Here is a 17,620-nt window from a genome sequence, read left to right as displayed (position 1 = left end):
TATTGGGTTTCGCTTTGTAGGAAGTAATGTCTTGCAGACCCTGCCAGAGTTGCCGTGCAACCGATCTCGCCTCCAACCTCATTCGAAAATTGTCTCTTTGCCCTTGAAATAGCCCCCCTCCCCGCAAATTATACCTGGTTTTCTGGTACAGGCCTGGGTCGCCAGACTTGAATGCAACAGATCTAGCCTCAGCAGACGACGTACCTCTTGGTTCATCTACGGCTTGTGGTTTGGGGAGGTACAGTAAAGTCTTTCTGAGCACACACTCATCCACACAGGTTTTAATGAAGTCGGTAACAACTGCAGCATACTCATCTAAGTTTGAAGATGAATCCTTGAATACAGTCCAGTCCACCGATTCAAAGCAGTCCTGTAGACACTCCTGTGCTTCCCTTGTCCATACCTTCTTGGTCCTCACTACTTGGTGCTGCAGTCTTCAGTCTCTGCCTGTACTCAGGGAGTAGAAGTACAGCCAGGTGATCAGACTTCCCGAAGTGAGGGCGTGGAGTAGCATGGTAGGCATTCTTGATGGTAGTGTAGCAACAGTCCAGTGTGTTGTTTCCTCTGGTATTGCAAGTGATCTGTTGATGGTAATTACTTAGTGATTTTTCAGACTGGCCTGGTTAAAATCACCCAAAATGATGGTGAAGGTGTTAGGGTGTGCTGTTCGTACATGTTGATCCCATTGCTCAGATCATCTAAAGCCTGATTGACATTGGCCTGAGATGAAATGTACACTGCTACCAAAATGACCCCGGAAAACTCCCGTGGTAGGTAAAAAGGTCAGCACTTAACTGCTAGATATTCCAGGTCTGCTGAGCAGAATTGGGACAGTGCTGTTATATTTGTGCATCAAGAAGAGTTGATCATGGGGCATACTCTTCATCCTCTGCTTTTGAGAGACTCTATAGATCCATCCCGACGGTGTGTAGTAAACCCGTCGATCTGAATGGCTGCATCTGGTATGGAAGGGGTTAACCAGGATTCCATGAAACAAATGACACACGTGGTCCTAATGTGCCTCTGATTCAGCACCCTAGCTCCAAGATCATCGATCTTATTCACCAGAGACGGCACATTTGCCAGCAAGATAGTCGGTACAGGGAGTTCAAAACCCTGTTTCCTTAAACGCACTTGTAACCCTGCTCTGCACCCACACTTCCTCTATGGTATCCTACGTGGATACCATGGAGGAAGCCTGGAATTGACTTTATTACTTACATCCTTCATATACATGAGGAGTAAAAATCTTTACATCTCCGTCTAAATGTGCAATATGCAATTTATGGTAATTTATAATAAATAGTATGTACAACAGGACAGTCAATATAATACAGAAATACAGTTGTGTCAGCACGAATTAAGCAGTCTGAAGCCCTGGTGGAAGAAGCTGTCCCTGAACCTGTTGGTCCTGGCTTTTATGCTGCAGTACCGTTTCCCAGATGGTAGCAGCTGGAACAGTTTGTGGTTGGGGTGACTTAGATCCCCAACGATCCTTCAGGCCCTTTTAACATACCTGTCTTTGTAAATGTCCTGAATAGTGGGAAGTTCACATCTACAGATGCACTGGGCTGTCCACACCGCTCTCTGCAGAGACCTATGATTGAGGGAAGTTCAGTTCCCATACCAGGCAGTGGTGCAGCCAATCTGGATGCTCTCAGTTGTGCCCCTATAGAAAGTTCTTAGGATTTGAGGGCCCATATCAAACTTCTTCAACCATCTGAGGTGAAAGAAGCGCTGTTATGCCTTTTTCACCACACAGCCAGTATGTACTGACCATGCAAGATCCTCGGTGATGTTTATGCCAAGGAACTTAAAACTGTTCACCCTCTCAACCCCTGATTCATTGATGTCAATAGGGGCTAGCCTGTCTCCATTCCTCCTGTAGTCCACAACCAGCTCCTTTGTTTTTGCAACATTGAGAGAGAAATTGTTTTCTTGGCACCACTGTGTCAGGGTAATGACTTCTCTCTGTAGGCTGCCTCATGTTTGGGAGGTTGGCTAATGAGAGACTGGAGACAGGAATAACTAAATTAATCAGACAAAATTGGTTATCTAATTGTCCCCTTGTGTGGGCTCAACAAGTAAGTAGAGAGAAGAAAATAGCAATTAGGAAAGGCCAGGGTGTAGAAGGAGAGTGTGTTGTAGCAATTGGGATTAGAGGAGGGACAAAACCTAACAGAAGAGCTCACAGAAATGAAGTAGGAATGACTGGCATTATCCCATCATGTCATCAATGTATTTTCTCTGTCTTTTCATTCATGGGAGGTAGTTTTTTATTTGTGGAAACAAACAGGGTTTAAAGGCCAAACTTCTAGTGGTAAGTTGTGGAATCTGATTGTCCCCCATACTCCAATATACCTCTTCCCAGATCTTGTTTCCTTCAGCTTCTCACTCCTGTAGTCTATCCATTCACTTTCCTTTACCTCTTTGTTTTCTTTACGCAGCGAAGGTTAAGTGCACGAAATACACTGCCTAGGGTGGTGATAGAGGCAAATACTTCAGGGACATTTAAGAGACATGGATGAAAAAAAGACTGGAGTGAAGTGTTAGATTGATCTTGGAGTTGTTTAAAGGTCAGCACAACATCATGGGCAGAAGAGCCTGTACTGTTCTATGTTCATCACGCTCTCATTCTCTGTAATGACGATACGTATGCAACTTTCCCCATTTGCCTTTGAATTAATCCATTACGTAGATTAATTTTGTTGCACATGTAATTGTACAAGCAGCATATTTTTTTCAGTTGTAAAGAGGGAATAAAATAGTAAGACATAGCAGCAGATTTAGGCCATTTGGCCCATTGAGTCTGCTCTGCCATTCAATCATAGCTGAATTATTTTCCCTCTCAACCCCATTCCCTGCCATCTTCCCGTAACCCTTGGCATCTTTATTAACCAAGAACCTGTCAACCCCTATCAAGCCTCAAATATATCCAACAATTTACTCTCCACAGCCATCTGTGGCGATGAATTCCACAGATTCACCAGCCCCTGGCTGAAGACTCTCCTCGTCATCGCTGTTCTAAAGGGACATCCTTCTATTCTGAGGCTGTGTCCTTGGTCCTGGACTCTTGCCCCTATTGGAAATATCCTCTCTTTGTCCAATCTATCTCGGCCTTTCAATATTTGGTAGGTATCAATGAGATTCCCACTTATTCATCTAACTCCAGCGAGTACAGGCCCAGAGTTATCAAATGCTTCTGGCACATTAACTCTTTCATTCCCAGGATGATTCTTGTAAATGTCCTCTGTACCCTCTCCATTGCTAACATGTGCACTCTTGGATATGAGGCCCAAAGCTGCTCACAGTACTCCAAATATAGTCTGACCAATACCTATAAAGCCTTAGCATTATATCCTTCCTTTAATATTCTTGTCCTCCTAAGTTAATTTTAGGGAATTCTGCACAAGGACTCCCAAGTCCCATTGAACCTCCGATTTCTGAATTTGCTCCTGTTTAGAAATAGTCTATGCTTTTATTTCTTCTACCAAAGTGCATGACCACGCACTTCTCTACACTGTATTCCATCTGCCACTTCTTTGCTCATTCTCCTAACCTGTCCAAGTCCTCCTGTGCTTCTACAACCCCACCAGTCCCTCTACCTACCTTTGCTGACTTTGGCCTATTTTACTGTGTGCCCCCATGTACCCAAAACCCTATCTTTAATAATGGACTCCAACATCTTGCCAATCACTGAAGTCAGACTAATTGTCCTATAATTTCCTGTCTTTTCTGCCTATCTCTTCTTAAAGTGTAGAGATATATTTTGGAATTTTCCAGTCCTCTACCTTCAAATTAGCAACTTACTCAGCACCTTCTCCTTAGTAATAGCAACTACACTCACTTCTGCCAACATTCTCAAAATTTCTGGCATATTGCTGGTGTCTTCCACAGTGAAGACTGATGCAAAATACTTATTCATTTCATCTGCCATTTTTTTTTCCATTACTACCACTCCAGCATCATATTCCAGCAGGCCGATGTCCACTCTTTATCTCCATTTTATTCTATAGATCTGAAAAAACTTTTGGTATCCTCTTTGATATTAATAGCTAGCTTACCTTCATATCTAATCTTTTCTCTCCTTATTGCTATTTTAGTTGCCTTCTACTGGTTTTCAAAAGCCTCCCAATGCTCTAGTTTGCTATATTGCATGCCCTCTGTTTTGCTTTTATGCTGTCTTTGACTTCCCCTGTCATCCATGGCTGTCTCATCCTTCCTTTAGGATGCTGCTTCTTCTTTGGGATGAACTGATCCTGCATCTTCTGAATTACTTCCAGAAACTCCAGCCAGTGCTATTCTACTGTCATCACTGTTAGTGTCGCCTCCAAATCAACAGTGGCCAACTCCTCTCTCAGGCTTTTGCAGACGTAATAGCAATATATCTGATTTTAGCTTCTCCATCTCAAACTGCAGAGTGAATGCTATCATATTATGATTACTGCCTTCCTAATAGGTTCCTTTACCTTAAGTTCCCAAATCAAATCTGGTCCATTACATAACACCCAATCCAGAATTGCCTTTTCCCTAGTAGAGTCACCACAAGCTACTCTAAAAAAGTATCTTGTAGGAATTCTACAAGTTCAATTCCTTGAGATCCAGCACCAACCAGATCTTCCTAATCTATCCACACATTGAAATCCCCCATGACCATTGTAACATTGCCCTTTTGATTTACCTTTTCTATCTCCTATTGTAATTTGTACTCCACGTCCTGCTCGGAGGACTGGAAATATAACTCCCATCAGGGTCTTTTTACTCTTGCAGTTTCTTAACACTACCCATAAGGATTTCTTCCAATCCTGTGTTACTTCTTTCTAAGGACTTGATTTCATTTTTTTTAAATCAACAAATCCACCCCAACAACTGTCTGTCCTTACAATATGATGTGTATCCATGGATGTTAAACTCCCAGCTGTGATCTTCTTTCCACCACAACTCAGCAACGCCCACAACATCAAACCTGCCAATTTCTAACTGTGCTACAAGATCATGTAACTTATTTTGTATACTGTATGTATTCAAATGTAACAGCTTCAGTCCTGTATTCAGTCCTTTCAATTTTGTTTCCATGTCGCCTGAAGTTAAATTTTTTATCCCTTTCTAAGCTTGTCTTATTCTTTATTCTGGAGACTTCAATAACTTCTCTTGTATTCCTTCCCTTTTACTTCATCCATACATTTCCAAGCTGCTGAATCCACCAATTCCACCCCCCCTCCCCCTTAGCTTAAGGTCTATTCACATTCCTAGCTATTGCGATTAGAATAATAGAATGGGAAATGTGAGGGCCTTACAGTTTAACTGGTTATTAACTTATTTTAATTTTTCCCATCCCTATATATTGTTCTGTCATCTGCTACATACATGAGATATGGAATCTACAATATAGGAAGAGATTGCATGGCCCAATAGTTTACACTGACGTTTATGCTCCTAAAAGGTAGAAGTGTTAACCCCATGTTCCTCCTAACAACAACTACCCATATAAACTCTTCCTTAATGTTGACCTGGTCTCTGCTACGTTCATTCATTCCAACAGTCCATTTCTTAGCACTGTGGATTCAAAAGACCCTTACATTTGCCTACAATTGAACATAATTGTTCCTTAGTAGATTATAAAGAATCATAGAGTTGCTTTATAGTATTTATGCACTTTGCTGTAAAGTCCTACCTATCTGGAACTGGACAGGGCACTTCCTACTATAATTCACCACAATGCAGACTTCAGTTCCACATCATATTTCCTCAGGCAATGACATCGTCAATCTATCCCACTCTAGTTATTTGATAAAAAATGAATTCAATGGTGCAATTTATGATTTTTGTAAATAATGATTATCAAAACCAAGTATGTTTTTTTGCTGCAAGTAGTGAACTGTGCACGAATAAGAGGCTCCCCCACAATCCTTGCCACTGCTTTTATATGTAAAAACAGTGACCATGGAAGTTTTATATTAAAAATTTAGTAATGGCAAGCCTCTGTAAAGATCAAGGTATCTGTGAACTGCTAACTGCAGCTCAAAGACCCCTCAACCTGAGCCTGCTGGCTGTCACTAATCACAATCAGCTGAGTCCTTCTGTCAAGGAGAAGGTGGCCTCCTCTGGGATACCCTTGTTGTCATGGAGAGATCTCTTTAAAAGCAATGACCCACTTCCCTATGGGTCAGCTTGCAAAAGATGTGTCTTGGTATCACAGCTGAAACTAAGGTTTTTTTTTAAATATTCATTTTGAATAAAAATTGTATAGCATCAGCAAAACACAATTTACGTAAGAGATACTGAGGTCAATTGCCATGGACTGAAAAACAGAAATTGAACTTGGAACCTTTGTGGTCTCTCTGGCATACACAAAAAATGCAACTAGTCTGACCTTCATATTTGAAGAGTAGACAGAAAAATACTGTATATTCTAGCCAAGGAGCAAATAACTACTGATAAGTTAATGGTTAATAGCCCAATTAACAATGTTTGGTCATGAAAAAATTGTTATTTACAAGGATCTACACAAAAGAAGAAAAGGAACATGGGAGGTCTAGGCAAATTAAAATGAAATTAATTTTATATAAATTAATATGATTCATGAAATGCTATATTTTCCCTAAAGACGGTCACCACTTTGTGCCTTTCATACCAGTTCATTCCCAAGGCACAAAGGCACTGATCAAATCCATATCAGTTCAATACCTTAGCGAGGAATGGTTAGGAATACACTATCAATAAATAAGTTGTATCCAAACTAAGGAACCTCAGTAACAATTGAAATAAAATGGATTAATTAAGAGATTGTAATCAAATCGAATTACAAAGACCTGAAATATATTTTAAAAATCACAAAGCTGTAAATAAGATTGGGAACAATTATTTTTAAAAAATAAGATATTCAGAACCACTATACTGGAGTGCTGCCATTTCAAAAATATAAAACTGCCATCTACTTGCACTGCAGATCTTTTTAAAACAATATCTCAATGAACATCTGAAATGCTAAGGCACAGAAGGAGGGATTGACATAGATGTGTAGTTAATGGTTGACAAAGACATAATTTGCTACAGAAGTCAATGATCTAGTAAAGATAATATTGGAGGAGAGAAAAGAAGAGAAATAATATCCTTTCAAATCTCTATTTGGGTCCAAGTGTATGTAAAACTTAAGAAACAAAATTTATTTATAAAATTAACAGCAATATATAATGACATCTAGTTCACATTGTAAATCTACCCACAACAGTGATGGTCACTCATATCAAAGGGGTATCTTATAAGTGACCTTCTCTTAATGAGTTATGACATTACTCAGAGTCATCATTTGTACCTAATAGTACTTTTGGTTAAAGTATACCAGATCAGATCCATAGTCTACCTCAATACTTGCCCACCCAAACTTCTACAGCATGGAGATATCTAGCCCTAATCCAACATCTGATAGGTGGCAAGCAGCAGAAATGCTACACCTGCCCATTCACCTTCCTCCAATCAGGGCTCCAAACAGTCCTTCCAGCTGAAGCAACACTTCATTTACAAAAAGAAAGGTTTCCCAATGGTCAATCATTTTAATTCCTATCCCTATTCCCATTCCGATAAGTCAGCTCATGGTCTTCTTATCTGCCACATTGAGGCCACTCTCAGGTTGGAAGAGCAACACTTCATACTCTGTCTAGGTAGCCCCCCAACTTGATGGCATAAACATCAATTTCTCCAACTTCCAGTGATTTTTTTCCTCCTTGCCCCTCCCTCTTTTTCAATTGCTCACCTGCCTGTCCCCTCCCCGGTTCCCCTCCTCCTTCCCTTTCTCCCAAGGTCCACTCTCCTCTCCCATTAGATTCTTTCTTCTCCAGTCTTTTCCAGCTATCACTTCCCAGCTTCTAATTTCATCCCCCCTCCCCACCCACCTGGCTTCACCTTCAAGCTTGTCCTCCTCCTCCTTCCTCTCCCCCCCACCTTCTTATCCTGGCATCTTCCCCTTCCTTTCCAGTCACGATAAAGGGTCGTGACCCAAAACATCGACTGTTTATTCATTTCCACTGATGCTGCTGCTTGACCTGCTGAGTTCCTCAGCACTTTCTATGTTGCTCTGGATTTCCAGCATCTGCAGAATCAAGTCAAGTCAAGTCACTTTTTATTGTCATTTCGACCATAACTGCTGGTACAGTACACAGTAAAAACGAGACAATGTTTTTCAGGACCATGGTGTCACGATCTCTTGTGGCTTTGTATCTGACAGATTTCCTGCAAGTATCAGGCTTTAACCAGTGAGCAGATCTCAGGTAGTATATTTCTGAATCATAGAACGGCTACATACAGAAAGTAACTCATCATGTCCACACCAGCAGAAATGCCTTGGAAATCTCTGAGGCAGCTGAAGGCAATAGACAATAGATGCAGGAGTAGGTCATTCGGCCCTTCGAGCCAGCACCACCATTCACTGTGATCATGGCTGATCATCCACAATCAGTACCCCATTCCTGCCTTCTCCCCCATCCCTTGACTCCGCTATCATGAAGAGCTCTATCTAACTCTTTCTTGAAAGCATCCAGAGAATTGGCCTCCACTGCCTTCTGAGGCAGAGCATTCCACAGATCCACAACTCTCTGGGTGAAAAGGTTTTTCCTCAACTCCATTCTAAATGGCCTACCCCTTACTCTCAAATTGTGGCCTCTGGTTCTGGACTCCCCCAACATAGGAAACATGTTTCCTGCCTCTAGCATGTCCAATCCCTTAATAATCTTATATGTTTCAATCAGATCTCCTCTCATCCTTCTAAATTCCAGTGTTTACAAGCCCAGTCGCTCCAATCTTTCAACATATGACAGTCCCACCATCCTGGGAATTAATCTTGTGAACCTACACTGCACTCCCTCAATAGCAAGAATGACCTTCCTCAAATTTGGAGACCAAAACTGTACACAATACTCCAGGTGTGGTCTCACTAGGGCACTGTACAACTGCAGAAGGACCTCTTTGCTCCTATACTCAACTCTCTTTGTTATGAAGGTCAATATACCATTAGCTTTCTTCATTGCCTGCTGTACCTGCTTGCTTACTGTCAGTGACTGATGAACAAGGACATCTAAAACTTGTTGTACTTCCCCTTTTCCTAACTTGACACCATTCAAATAGTAATCTGCCTTCCTGTTCTTGCTACCAAAGTGGATAACCTCACATTTATCCACATTAAACTGCATCTGCCAACTCACCCAACCTGTCTAAGTCATCCTGCATTATCACAACATCCTCTGCACATTTCACACTGCCACCCAGCTTTGTGTCATCTGCAACTTTGCTGATGTTACTTTTAATCCCTTCATCTAAATTATTAATGTATATTGTAAATAGCTGCGACCCCAGCATCGAGCCCTGCGGTACCCCACCAAGACCTTTCCAAGAACTTCGAAATTATCCATGCAGATAATGTTAAATTTAAATAAATAAAACAAATTATGATAAATTGTTGACAGTTTGCATTTTAGTAATCTCTTTATGACCATTAGAAACACAAGTTAAAGTTTTGATTTTGAATGACACATTATATCTAATTCTGATCAGAATGTGCTTTACCAACAATGAGATGGACAACAGCTGTACTAAAGTGATTACAACATCTCAAAAAGTAAATAAATTTTAAAAATCGTAAACCATATATACAAAACATATTATTTGATTAATATGTTTCAATGAGAAATGTTATCTCCATGAAACTCACATTAATTACTTGGTGTAACATGCAGAAATGTCTGATGAAGTTTCTAATTTTTGTGAACATGTTGTATACATTTTTGTCTTCCATTTACAATACCTGGATTAATCATCCCAGCACATAATAATGATACAAGCCTGATGACCCTACACAAATAAAAAAGCACCTTGAAAGATTTTCAAACATGACCTGGCAGAGATTTCAAACATAACGGTTATTAACATCTAAACTTTAAAGTAAAATCAACTTTAGGAAATGGTACAAAATCATTTCAAAATCTTCTGGATAACAAATTACAAGACAAGCAAAATGGGTGTACAGGAACTTGTCTTTAAATAATACACTTCTGTTTTTGATTTACATTATAGCCTTCTCTAAATAATTTATGGCATGATAAATTTATTGCACAGTGGAAGCTAACTGCAAATAAGAATTGCCAAATAATTAGATTTTAGTGCAATGCTTATAAATTATCCACTGATTTGTCCAGACTTGTTTGTCAGCTCTGCTGTGCTTTAGGTCATCTTTGACATTTTGGTGTTTGTGTTTTAATTGCTGATTTACACTTTGACAGACGAATCTTGATGCCTGGTGTCCAGGCTGTGATGTCTAAAGGGATTCAAGGCAATTAGAAGTGAAATGCTGAACTTAGAAATAATGTTTATTCAGGTTTTTTTTAAGATTTCAGTTCAGAGAACAGCAATATGGACAGCAATTGTCCACAATTTCAAAACAGATACAGGACTAAAATTACAGGAATTTCAAGAAATATATTTTGTGAATAACACATTGGGGAGAAACAAATGTACGTTAGTTATCATTTTTAATTTTATTCAGAAAAATATCTGAGGATCACTGAAATTTGGGTCAACAAAGTGAATTTCAGTCAATGTTCATGCAGATAAAAAAAGAAACAGCTAAATGCTGAATTCCTCATCACTGTTTTTGCTTTGAAGACAATTTTGCATCTACAACCAACAAACATTATTAGAAATTACTTTAATGCTATTCTACCTATCAGCTTTATTCCTAATCCTTTATTATAAGAATGTTAGGCAGCCTTTGCTTGTTGTCATGTCTCAGTTTTGAACAAGCACTGCAGAAACATTGAAAAAGGAGGAATGGAATATTTTCATTCCTTATACAGTAAAATCTTAAAGCATCTAAACAGCTGGATTCAAAAAAACTTAGAAACAATGTCATTTTTAACTATTAGTAGCTTTATTTATTTGTGCACCAATATTAAAGTACAATTGGACAATAGACCATTAAAGAAGAAATCAACAATTTTTAAAAATAATTAATTAAAAAAACTCTGGAAAGGCAGAGGAAATTTAGAGTAAATTTCACATCAAAAGAAAAAATCTGGCTAATATCATGGAATGGCATGAGAGCATTCCATATAAAAGCACGTTGCTGCAAAGTGGTGGGATCCAGGTTTAATCCCATGCTGCCCTATTCCATGAAACTTATAATATTACATGCACTTCAGTGACAATACTCTAGGATAAAGTTAAAAGTAGTGCTATCTTCTGATTATTTTTATACAATTCATTTTAACCCTTCATTGGCCTGCGTACTACATCAGCTTGTAAGTGATTGTGCACTTACAATGGCTACTGAATTCCAAATAATGCCTCAGCAATGATAAAGTCTATGAAGTTCAAACTGCTACCATTCTAGTTGAGTGTCATTCAGGTAAAAATAAAAATATTAGTACCATTTGAGCATCTCTTATCCAAAATGCTTGGGGCTGTAAGTGTTTTGGATTTTGGATATGTTTGGAATTTGGAAAATTTTCATCTATACGAGATACCTTGGGGATGGGACCTAAGCCTAAGTACAAGTCCATTTACATTACATGTACAGCTTACGTATAGCTGGTGTGAAGCTCACAGAGTGAACAGTACACAGTCAGAGCACAGTCTGACATGATGGAGCTGGGTCCTTCATAGACTGTCAGGGGTTGAATGACTGTGTCTATTACCAGGTTCCAGCTCTGCGATTGGCCTCATATCCACCAGCAACTTCAAACAACTGCCCTGCCCATTGGGTGGGGGTGGGGGGGGGGGGAGGAGAATAGGTGTAGTTTTATATAATATTTTAATAATTTTGTGCATGAAACAATTACCTTCAATTTTCAGTTATTATGATGGATCTTTGCTTGTTTCATGATCAGTATACCGTTAAGTAGCATATGTTCACTCCGACACTGCTGAATCCACTCTTTCAGTACACAATCGAGATCTTCATTTTCACTTTATGCAGTGCTTTTCTAATTTCCATTAACTTCTGTTCATTACATATGTGAGGTCACTTCTCAGAACTGTCTATGGTGTGCAGAGACCTGAGCATCAGCTGGGAACTTTCCCAGCACCTTGTGGAATTCTTCATTTTTGTCATGTCAGCATTCAAAAAAATCTTGGATTTTGGAATTTAGAATTTCAGATAAGGGTACTCAACCTGTACACGGAGTAGTCACACTATAGGCTATTCCCTTATGCTTTTATATAAAAAAAAGGAGATTGAACACAAATAAAAATAGGTTAATTAGCAATACTTGCAAACTTGCCTTTTTAATTTTCTGCGATCCCCTGATGCACAATCCTTTAAGGCATTAAATAACTCTCCTCGGGCTTCCTGCCGGGTATAGGTATCAATTTTAACTGACATTTTGATGACAAACTTTGCCATATTCATCAGGGATGATGGCTATGCATGTCTGGTCCAGTAGCATATAAACTCCCACTGTCCGTCCCTCCTGTTGGTTAGTCCTCATTTAATCAGGTTTCTGCTGTCCCACTCCGTTTATAATTGAATTCCAGTTCTTAATTAGACTGGGACCTTCATTTTCGTAAAAATTCTTTCTCTCTAGTTTTATTTCAATGGCTTCCTTCACCAGGTGGTCCCAAAGCCATTTGTTCAGCACAGTAGTTTAGTGCCGTCGAAATCAATCCTATGGTCATCGCGAATGCAATGTTCTGCTACCTCCAATTTCTCTGGGAAACCCAAATGGGTAAATGTCCTGTGTATGTCATATACAACAGGAAAGTACTAGATCCTTTTTCATAAGGGTTTCATTTCCCAATCTGTGTTGTGCTACTTGATCTCAGTCAGGGCACTAATTAAAAAACCGCAGACTAAGAATATCGATCAGGTAAATTATGTATGTTCTCACTTGCAATGAGAAATTGAACAGTGAAATGTCTGCCATTTTAAGGATGGTAGAGAAACTAGGTAGCATGGACCATGAACACATTACAATGATTGGTCAACAACGCTATTTTAATTATACCCTGTAACTCACAAGACATAGAAGTCAAATTAGGAGGTTTGGTCATTTTTTTTATCATCCCATTTTTATGCAGGTGAAAAATCAATGAACTTCTCACTCATTCTCATTAACCAAGTAAGACTGCTGTAATGTAGATATTAGAGACACAAATCAGGTAGCAGTTGTATCAAGCTTATCGATGATGAATTCCAAAGTTGAACAGCCTTGTAAGGTTCACTTTCTAGACTCACACTGGATGAAATGCTTCTTTGACAAAATTCAATCTGAGGAATTTTGCCCCAGTAATAGACATTGCCTTTAGAGTATAAAATCTTCTGATGTGCAATGAGATATTAATCTGATGAGCTAGGATAAATGTCACGTCTACTACACGACTGGTTGAGATGTAGCTTACATTAATTGACAAGATATATTTGGTATTTCAATGGGCCTAAATGCTTTTTAGACACTGAGAAATAAGGTAAGTATCAGAGATGCAAATAAACAAAATGAAGATACTGGAAGTTTTAAATCAAACAGAAAATGATAGAAATATTCAGCAGGTCAAGCTACATTTCTAGGAAGAGAAACTAAGTCACCCATATTTCTGATTCATCATAATTATCCAACTGACAATCAATTGTCACCACAGAAATGTCAGCAACCATCTTGTGGCACAGTTGTCTAGAATGAAAGAACATTTCATCTGCACTATTAGGGTCTATCTCAGTAAATTCTATTCTTGCTTGTTATCTGATGAACATGTTTTTGCTAAAACTCTCTACCAAATCATATTTCGTTTATCATAATTATTCAAATTAGAAGACATCCTTTCTTTGTCATTATTATATCAAACTCTATTTTCACTTCTCCAGTGGTTAAGAAATATTCCAATTGCCATTACAGAAATAATCCAACATGGATAAACTCCTGAAACCGATGCAGTGCTAATTATTTGCCACTAGATGTCACTATTGAAATCAGCACATATTAAAATGATATATTTACAAAGCAAGCTAAGGCCATCTAGAAGCAGAACATGACAGCATCAAACATTCTTAATCTCATAGAACACAATGTTGTGCTCCTGCAACTTGGATGTGGAAATCTTAACAAAGGTCTGACATCCTGAACTCAAGACAAAAGCACATTGTTCTAGATTATTATATAGCTAACACAAATTCCATTGTAAATGTTCATTCTTCAACATTGTCACATACCATGCCTTGTAAAACTATTCACCCCCAACTCTTTGTTCAAATAAAGGAGTGTTACAACCAGGGATTTTGACAATGTAACTCAGAATTTTAATTTATGAATCATATGCTCCTTTATTTACAGTAGAACCCAAAAAACAGGGAAAATTGTAAAGCATCAAAAACTAAAAATTTAAAAACTGAAATGTCAGCAGTTCAAAAGTCGCATAATTTTAGATTTACGCCACAAGTGTCACTTAAAAAAAGCATATTTTTGCCCATAAAGACTGCAACATGTCACTTAGGAGATACTATAAAGGTGTGGAAGAAGGTCTTGTGGTCAAGTGGAATTTTTTGGCCTCAACACTCAAGTGGTAGATGTGGCATGAATCTAATATCGCGCATCCAGCCAGTTAACACCACTTCTACCATAAAGTATGGTGGAGGTAGCATCATGCTATGGGAATGCTTTTCAGCAGCTTGGACTGGAAACCTGAGTCCTGATGAAGGGTCTTGGCCCAAAATGTTGACTGTTTATTCCCATTCATAGATGCTGCCTGACCTGCTGAGCTCCTCCAGCACATTGTGTGTATTGCTCTAGACTTCCAGCATCTGCAGTACCTCTTGTGATTGCAAGTCTGGTTAGGATTGATGGGAATATGAATGCTGCTAAATACAGACAGATCCTGGATAAGATCCTGATCGTCTCTGCCAGAAAGCTTATACTGGGGAGGAAGTTCATCTTTCAGCAGAACAACAACCCAAAGTGACCATGGAATGGCTTCAGTTGAAGAAAACTGATTTTTTTCTGTTTACTGGGTTCTATTGGGGAAAAGAGGAGCATGTACAGGTGTCCCCCGCTTTTTGAACGTTCGCTTTACGAAACCTCACTGTTACGAAAGACCTACATTAGTTACCTGTTTTCGCTAACAAAAGGTGTTTTCACTGTTACGAAAAAAGGCAGCGCACGCCCCAAGCAGCCGCTCCTCCCTCTGAACTGCATTCTCGCCGGCATTGCTTAAACACGTGCCTGTGAGCAGCCATTAGCAAGGTGAGTTCTAAGGTATCGGAAAAGCCTAAAAGAGCTCATAAGGGTGTTACACCTAGCGTAAAACTAGACATAATTAACCATTTCGATCGTGGTGAACGAAGTAAGGACAAAGTGAGTTTGGCTTGTGGAAGCTGATGAAGATGATGTTGAAGAGGTTTTGGCATTCCATGACCAAGAACTGATAGATGAAGAGCTGATGCAATTGGAAGAGAAAAGGATAACAATCGAAACCGAATGCAGTAGCGAATGGACCAAAAGTGAAGTTGGCCAGGAACTGAACGTGAAGCAACTGCATGAGATTTTCGCTGCAATGATAAAAGTACAGCTTTAATTTTGAAAGGGTACGTCAGTTTAGGGCATATTTACAGGATGGTTTGAGTGCTTACAAAGAACTGTATGATAGAAAAATGCGCGAGGCTAAGCAGTCAAGCATACTGTCGTCTCTCAAGCCTTCCACATCAGCCACAGCAGATGGCAAACCTCGACTTTCGACATCAAGGCAGGCAGACATAGAAGAAGATGACCTGCCTGCCCTGATCAATGATGAGATGATACCCCAGTGTCCCAACACCCCAGTGGTCCCAACCTCCAGGCCGCAAACAGATACTGATTCGCAGAGAATGCAGTGGTAGACGGGAGGCACACAGCACATCTTTAAGAAAAAAAGCTGAAATAAACATGCTAATTAATTAGGTGCTACCTGGCACGTAAACGTCGGCCCAGATCAGAGGCGACGCAATCGGCAATTGCCTCTGATCTGGGCCGACATCTACATGCTGGGCAGCACCTAATTAATTAGCTTGTTTATTTTGGCTTTTTTCTTAAAGATGTGCTGTGTGCCTCTCAGCTGCCGCTGTACCACTGCATGCTTCGCGGATCGGTATCGATCGGCAGCCTGGAGGGTGGGGGCCACTGCACCACCCCAACCTCCGACGACTCAGCCTAACACCCCATCATCAGTGTGCTCGGCGCTGTCCCAATTCCGGTAATTGATACTACACTGTACATACATTATTTCTACTTTATATCGGCTGTGTATTTTTACGTGTTATTTGGTATGATTTGACAGCTTCATAGCTTAAAGGTTACTGGAGAGCGCTTGCGCTGTGTTTCTGTCCACAGCGCTTACGTGAGATTTTCTGCCGAGAGCGCTTGCGTGAGATTTTCGCTACGGTGGACAGTGCGGCAATGATTGTGGAAAAGTATTTCTACTTTATATAGGCTGTGTATTTATCATATTATTCCTGCTTTTACTATATGTTACTGTTATTTTAGGTTTTATGTGTTATTTGGCATGATTTGGTAGGTTATTTTTGGGTCTGCGAACGCTCACAAATTTTTCCCATATAAGTAAATGGTAATTGCTTCTTCGTTTTACGACATTTCAGCTTACGAACTGTTTCATAGGAACGCTCTACCTTCGGATGGCGGGGGAAACCTATAATTCACAAATTAAAACTCTCAGTTAAATTGATTAAAATCCTTGGTTGTAATACTCAGTTATGTGAACAAAGAGCTGGGGGCTGAATACTTTTACAGGGTACTGTAAATCCATAGAAAGGACAAGCATAAAATTTATTAGACAAAACATACCTGTGGATTTATCAGTTGCTCATCGCATGTTGCTTCAAAGTCCAAAACCAAAAAGTTGTGGTAAGTTTGAGGATGGAATGAAAACTTGGATGATGGCTGCTGCTGTTCTGAAGCCATGTTGTTAGCAATCAGCAAAGATTGTGATGGAATACTTGAGGATTGTCGATTTGCAACCAGTTTTGTGCTTGTTCTCTTCGAAGATGTTCCCAATCCAGAACCTCTATATAAAATGCGGAAAAACTGGCCACTTCTGTTCCAAGAGACAAACTGCACCATTGGGTTCCTGTAACAAAATCAGAGATAGAAATTCAAAATATGAAGAAAACATAAAATGGCAAAAGATGTGTGACTAACAGTGAGCTGTACACCAGACAAACCTTTGTCTTATTAGAAATAAATCCAAATTACCATGTACTGCAGTTTCACCTGAATTTGGCAATTTTCACCTCTCCCAAAACTCAAAAATAAATTTATTATCCAAGTACCAACACCACCCCCAAACCATGCATCCATTCCATGCTAAATGAATAAAAATAACACTAAAACATGTAAATGTGTGACTATTTTATTAAGTACCAGTTATATTTATTTTGATGAGTAAAACTAGCAACTCTTCAACTATATTAGCAATAATTCACGGTGCAAGATACAAATCCCGTGATATTTTGATTGCAACAACAGAAGCCTAGAGCAGGTTCTGAATTTAACATATTAAACTACTTGATCGTGCTTGGCGATCACACACAAAACAAAAATATGGGGGGAGAAAATGGTGTTTTCACTTCAGAAATGTTACTTTGCATAAACTG

At 39.4% G+C, this 17,620-nt stretch overlaps 1 protein-coding gene across 2 annotated transcripts in view; it reads right to left on the bottom strand.

Moving 5' to 3' along the window:
* Positions 1 to 17,620, bottom strand: part of LOC140206310 (ERI1 exoribonuclease 3-like) — a 359,410-nt gene that overhangs the window by 304,215 nt on the left and 37,575 nt on the right. For both annotated transcript variants that reach the window (XM_072274643.1, XM_072274644.1), the window contains exon 2: positions 16,812 to 17,094. In XM_072274643.1, coding sequence (XP_072130744.1) covers positions 16,812 to 17,087 — 276 coding nt within the window. In that variant the 5' untranslated portion in view covers positions 17,088 to 17,094. The remainder of the gene's footprint in view (positions 1 to 16,811; positions 17,095 to 17,620) is intronic.

Source organism: Mobula birostris, chromosome 12, assembly GCF_030028105.1.
Source record: "Mobula birostris isolate sMobBir1 chromosome 12, sMobBir1.hap1, whole genome shotgun sequence".
Classification (NCBI taxonomy): Eukaryota; Metazoa; Chordata; class Chondrichthyes; order Myliobatiformes; family Myliobatidae; genus Mobula; species Mobula birostris.
This window is presented reverse-complemented; position numbering and strand designations above follow the sequence as displayed.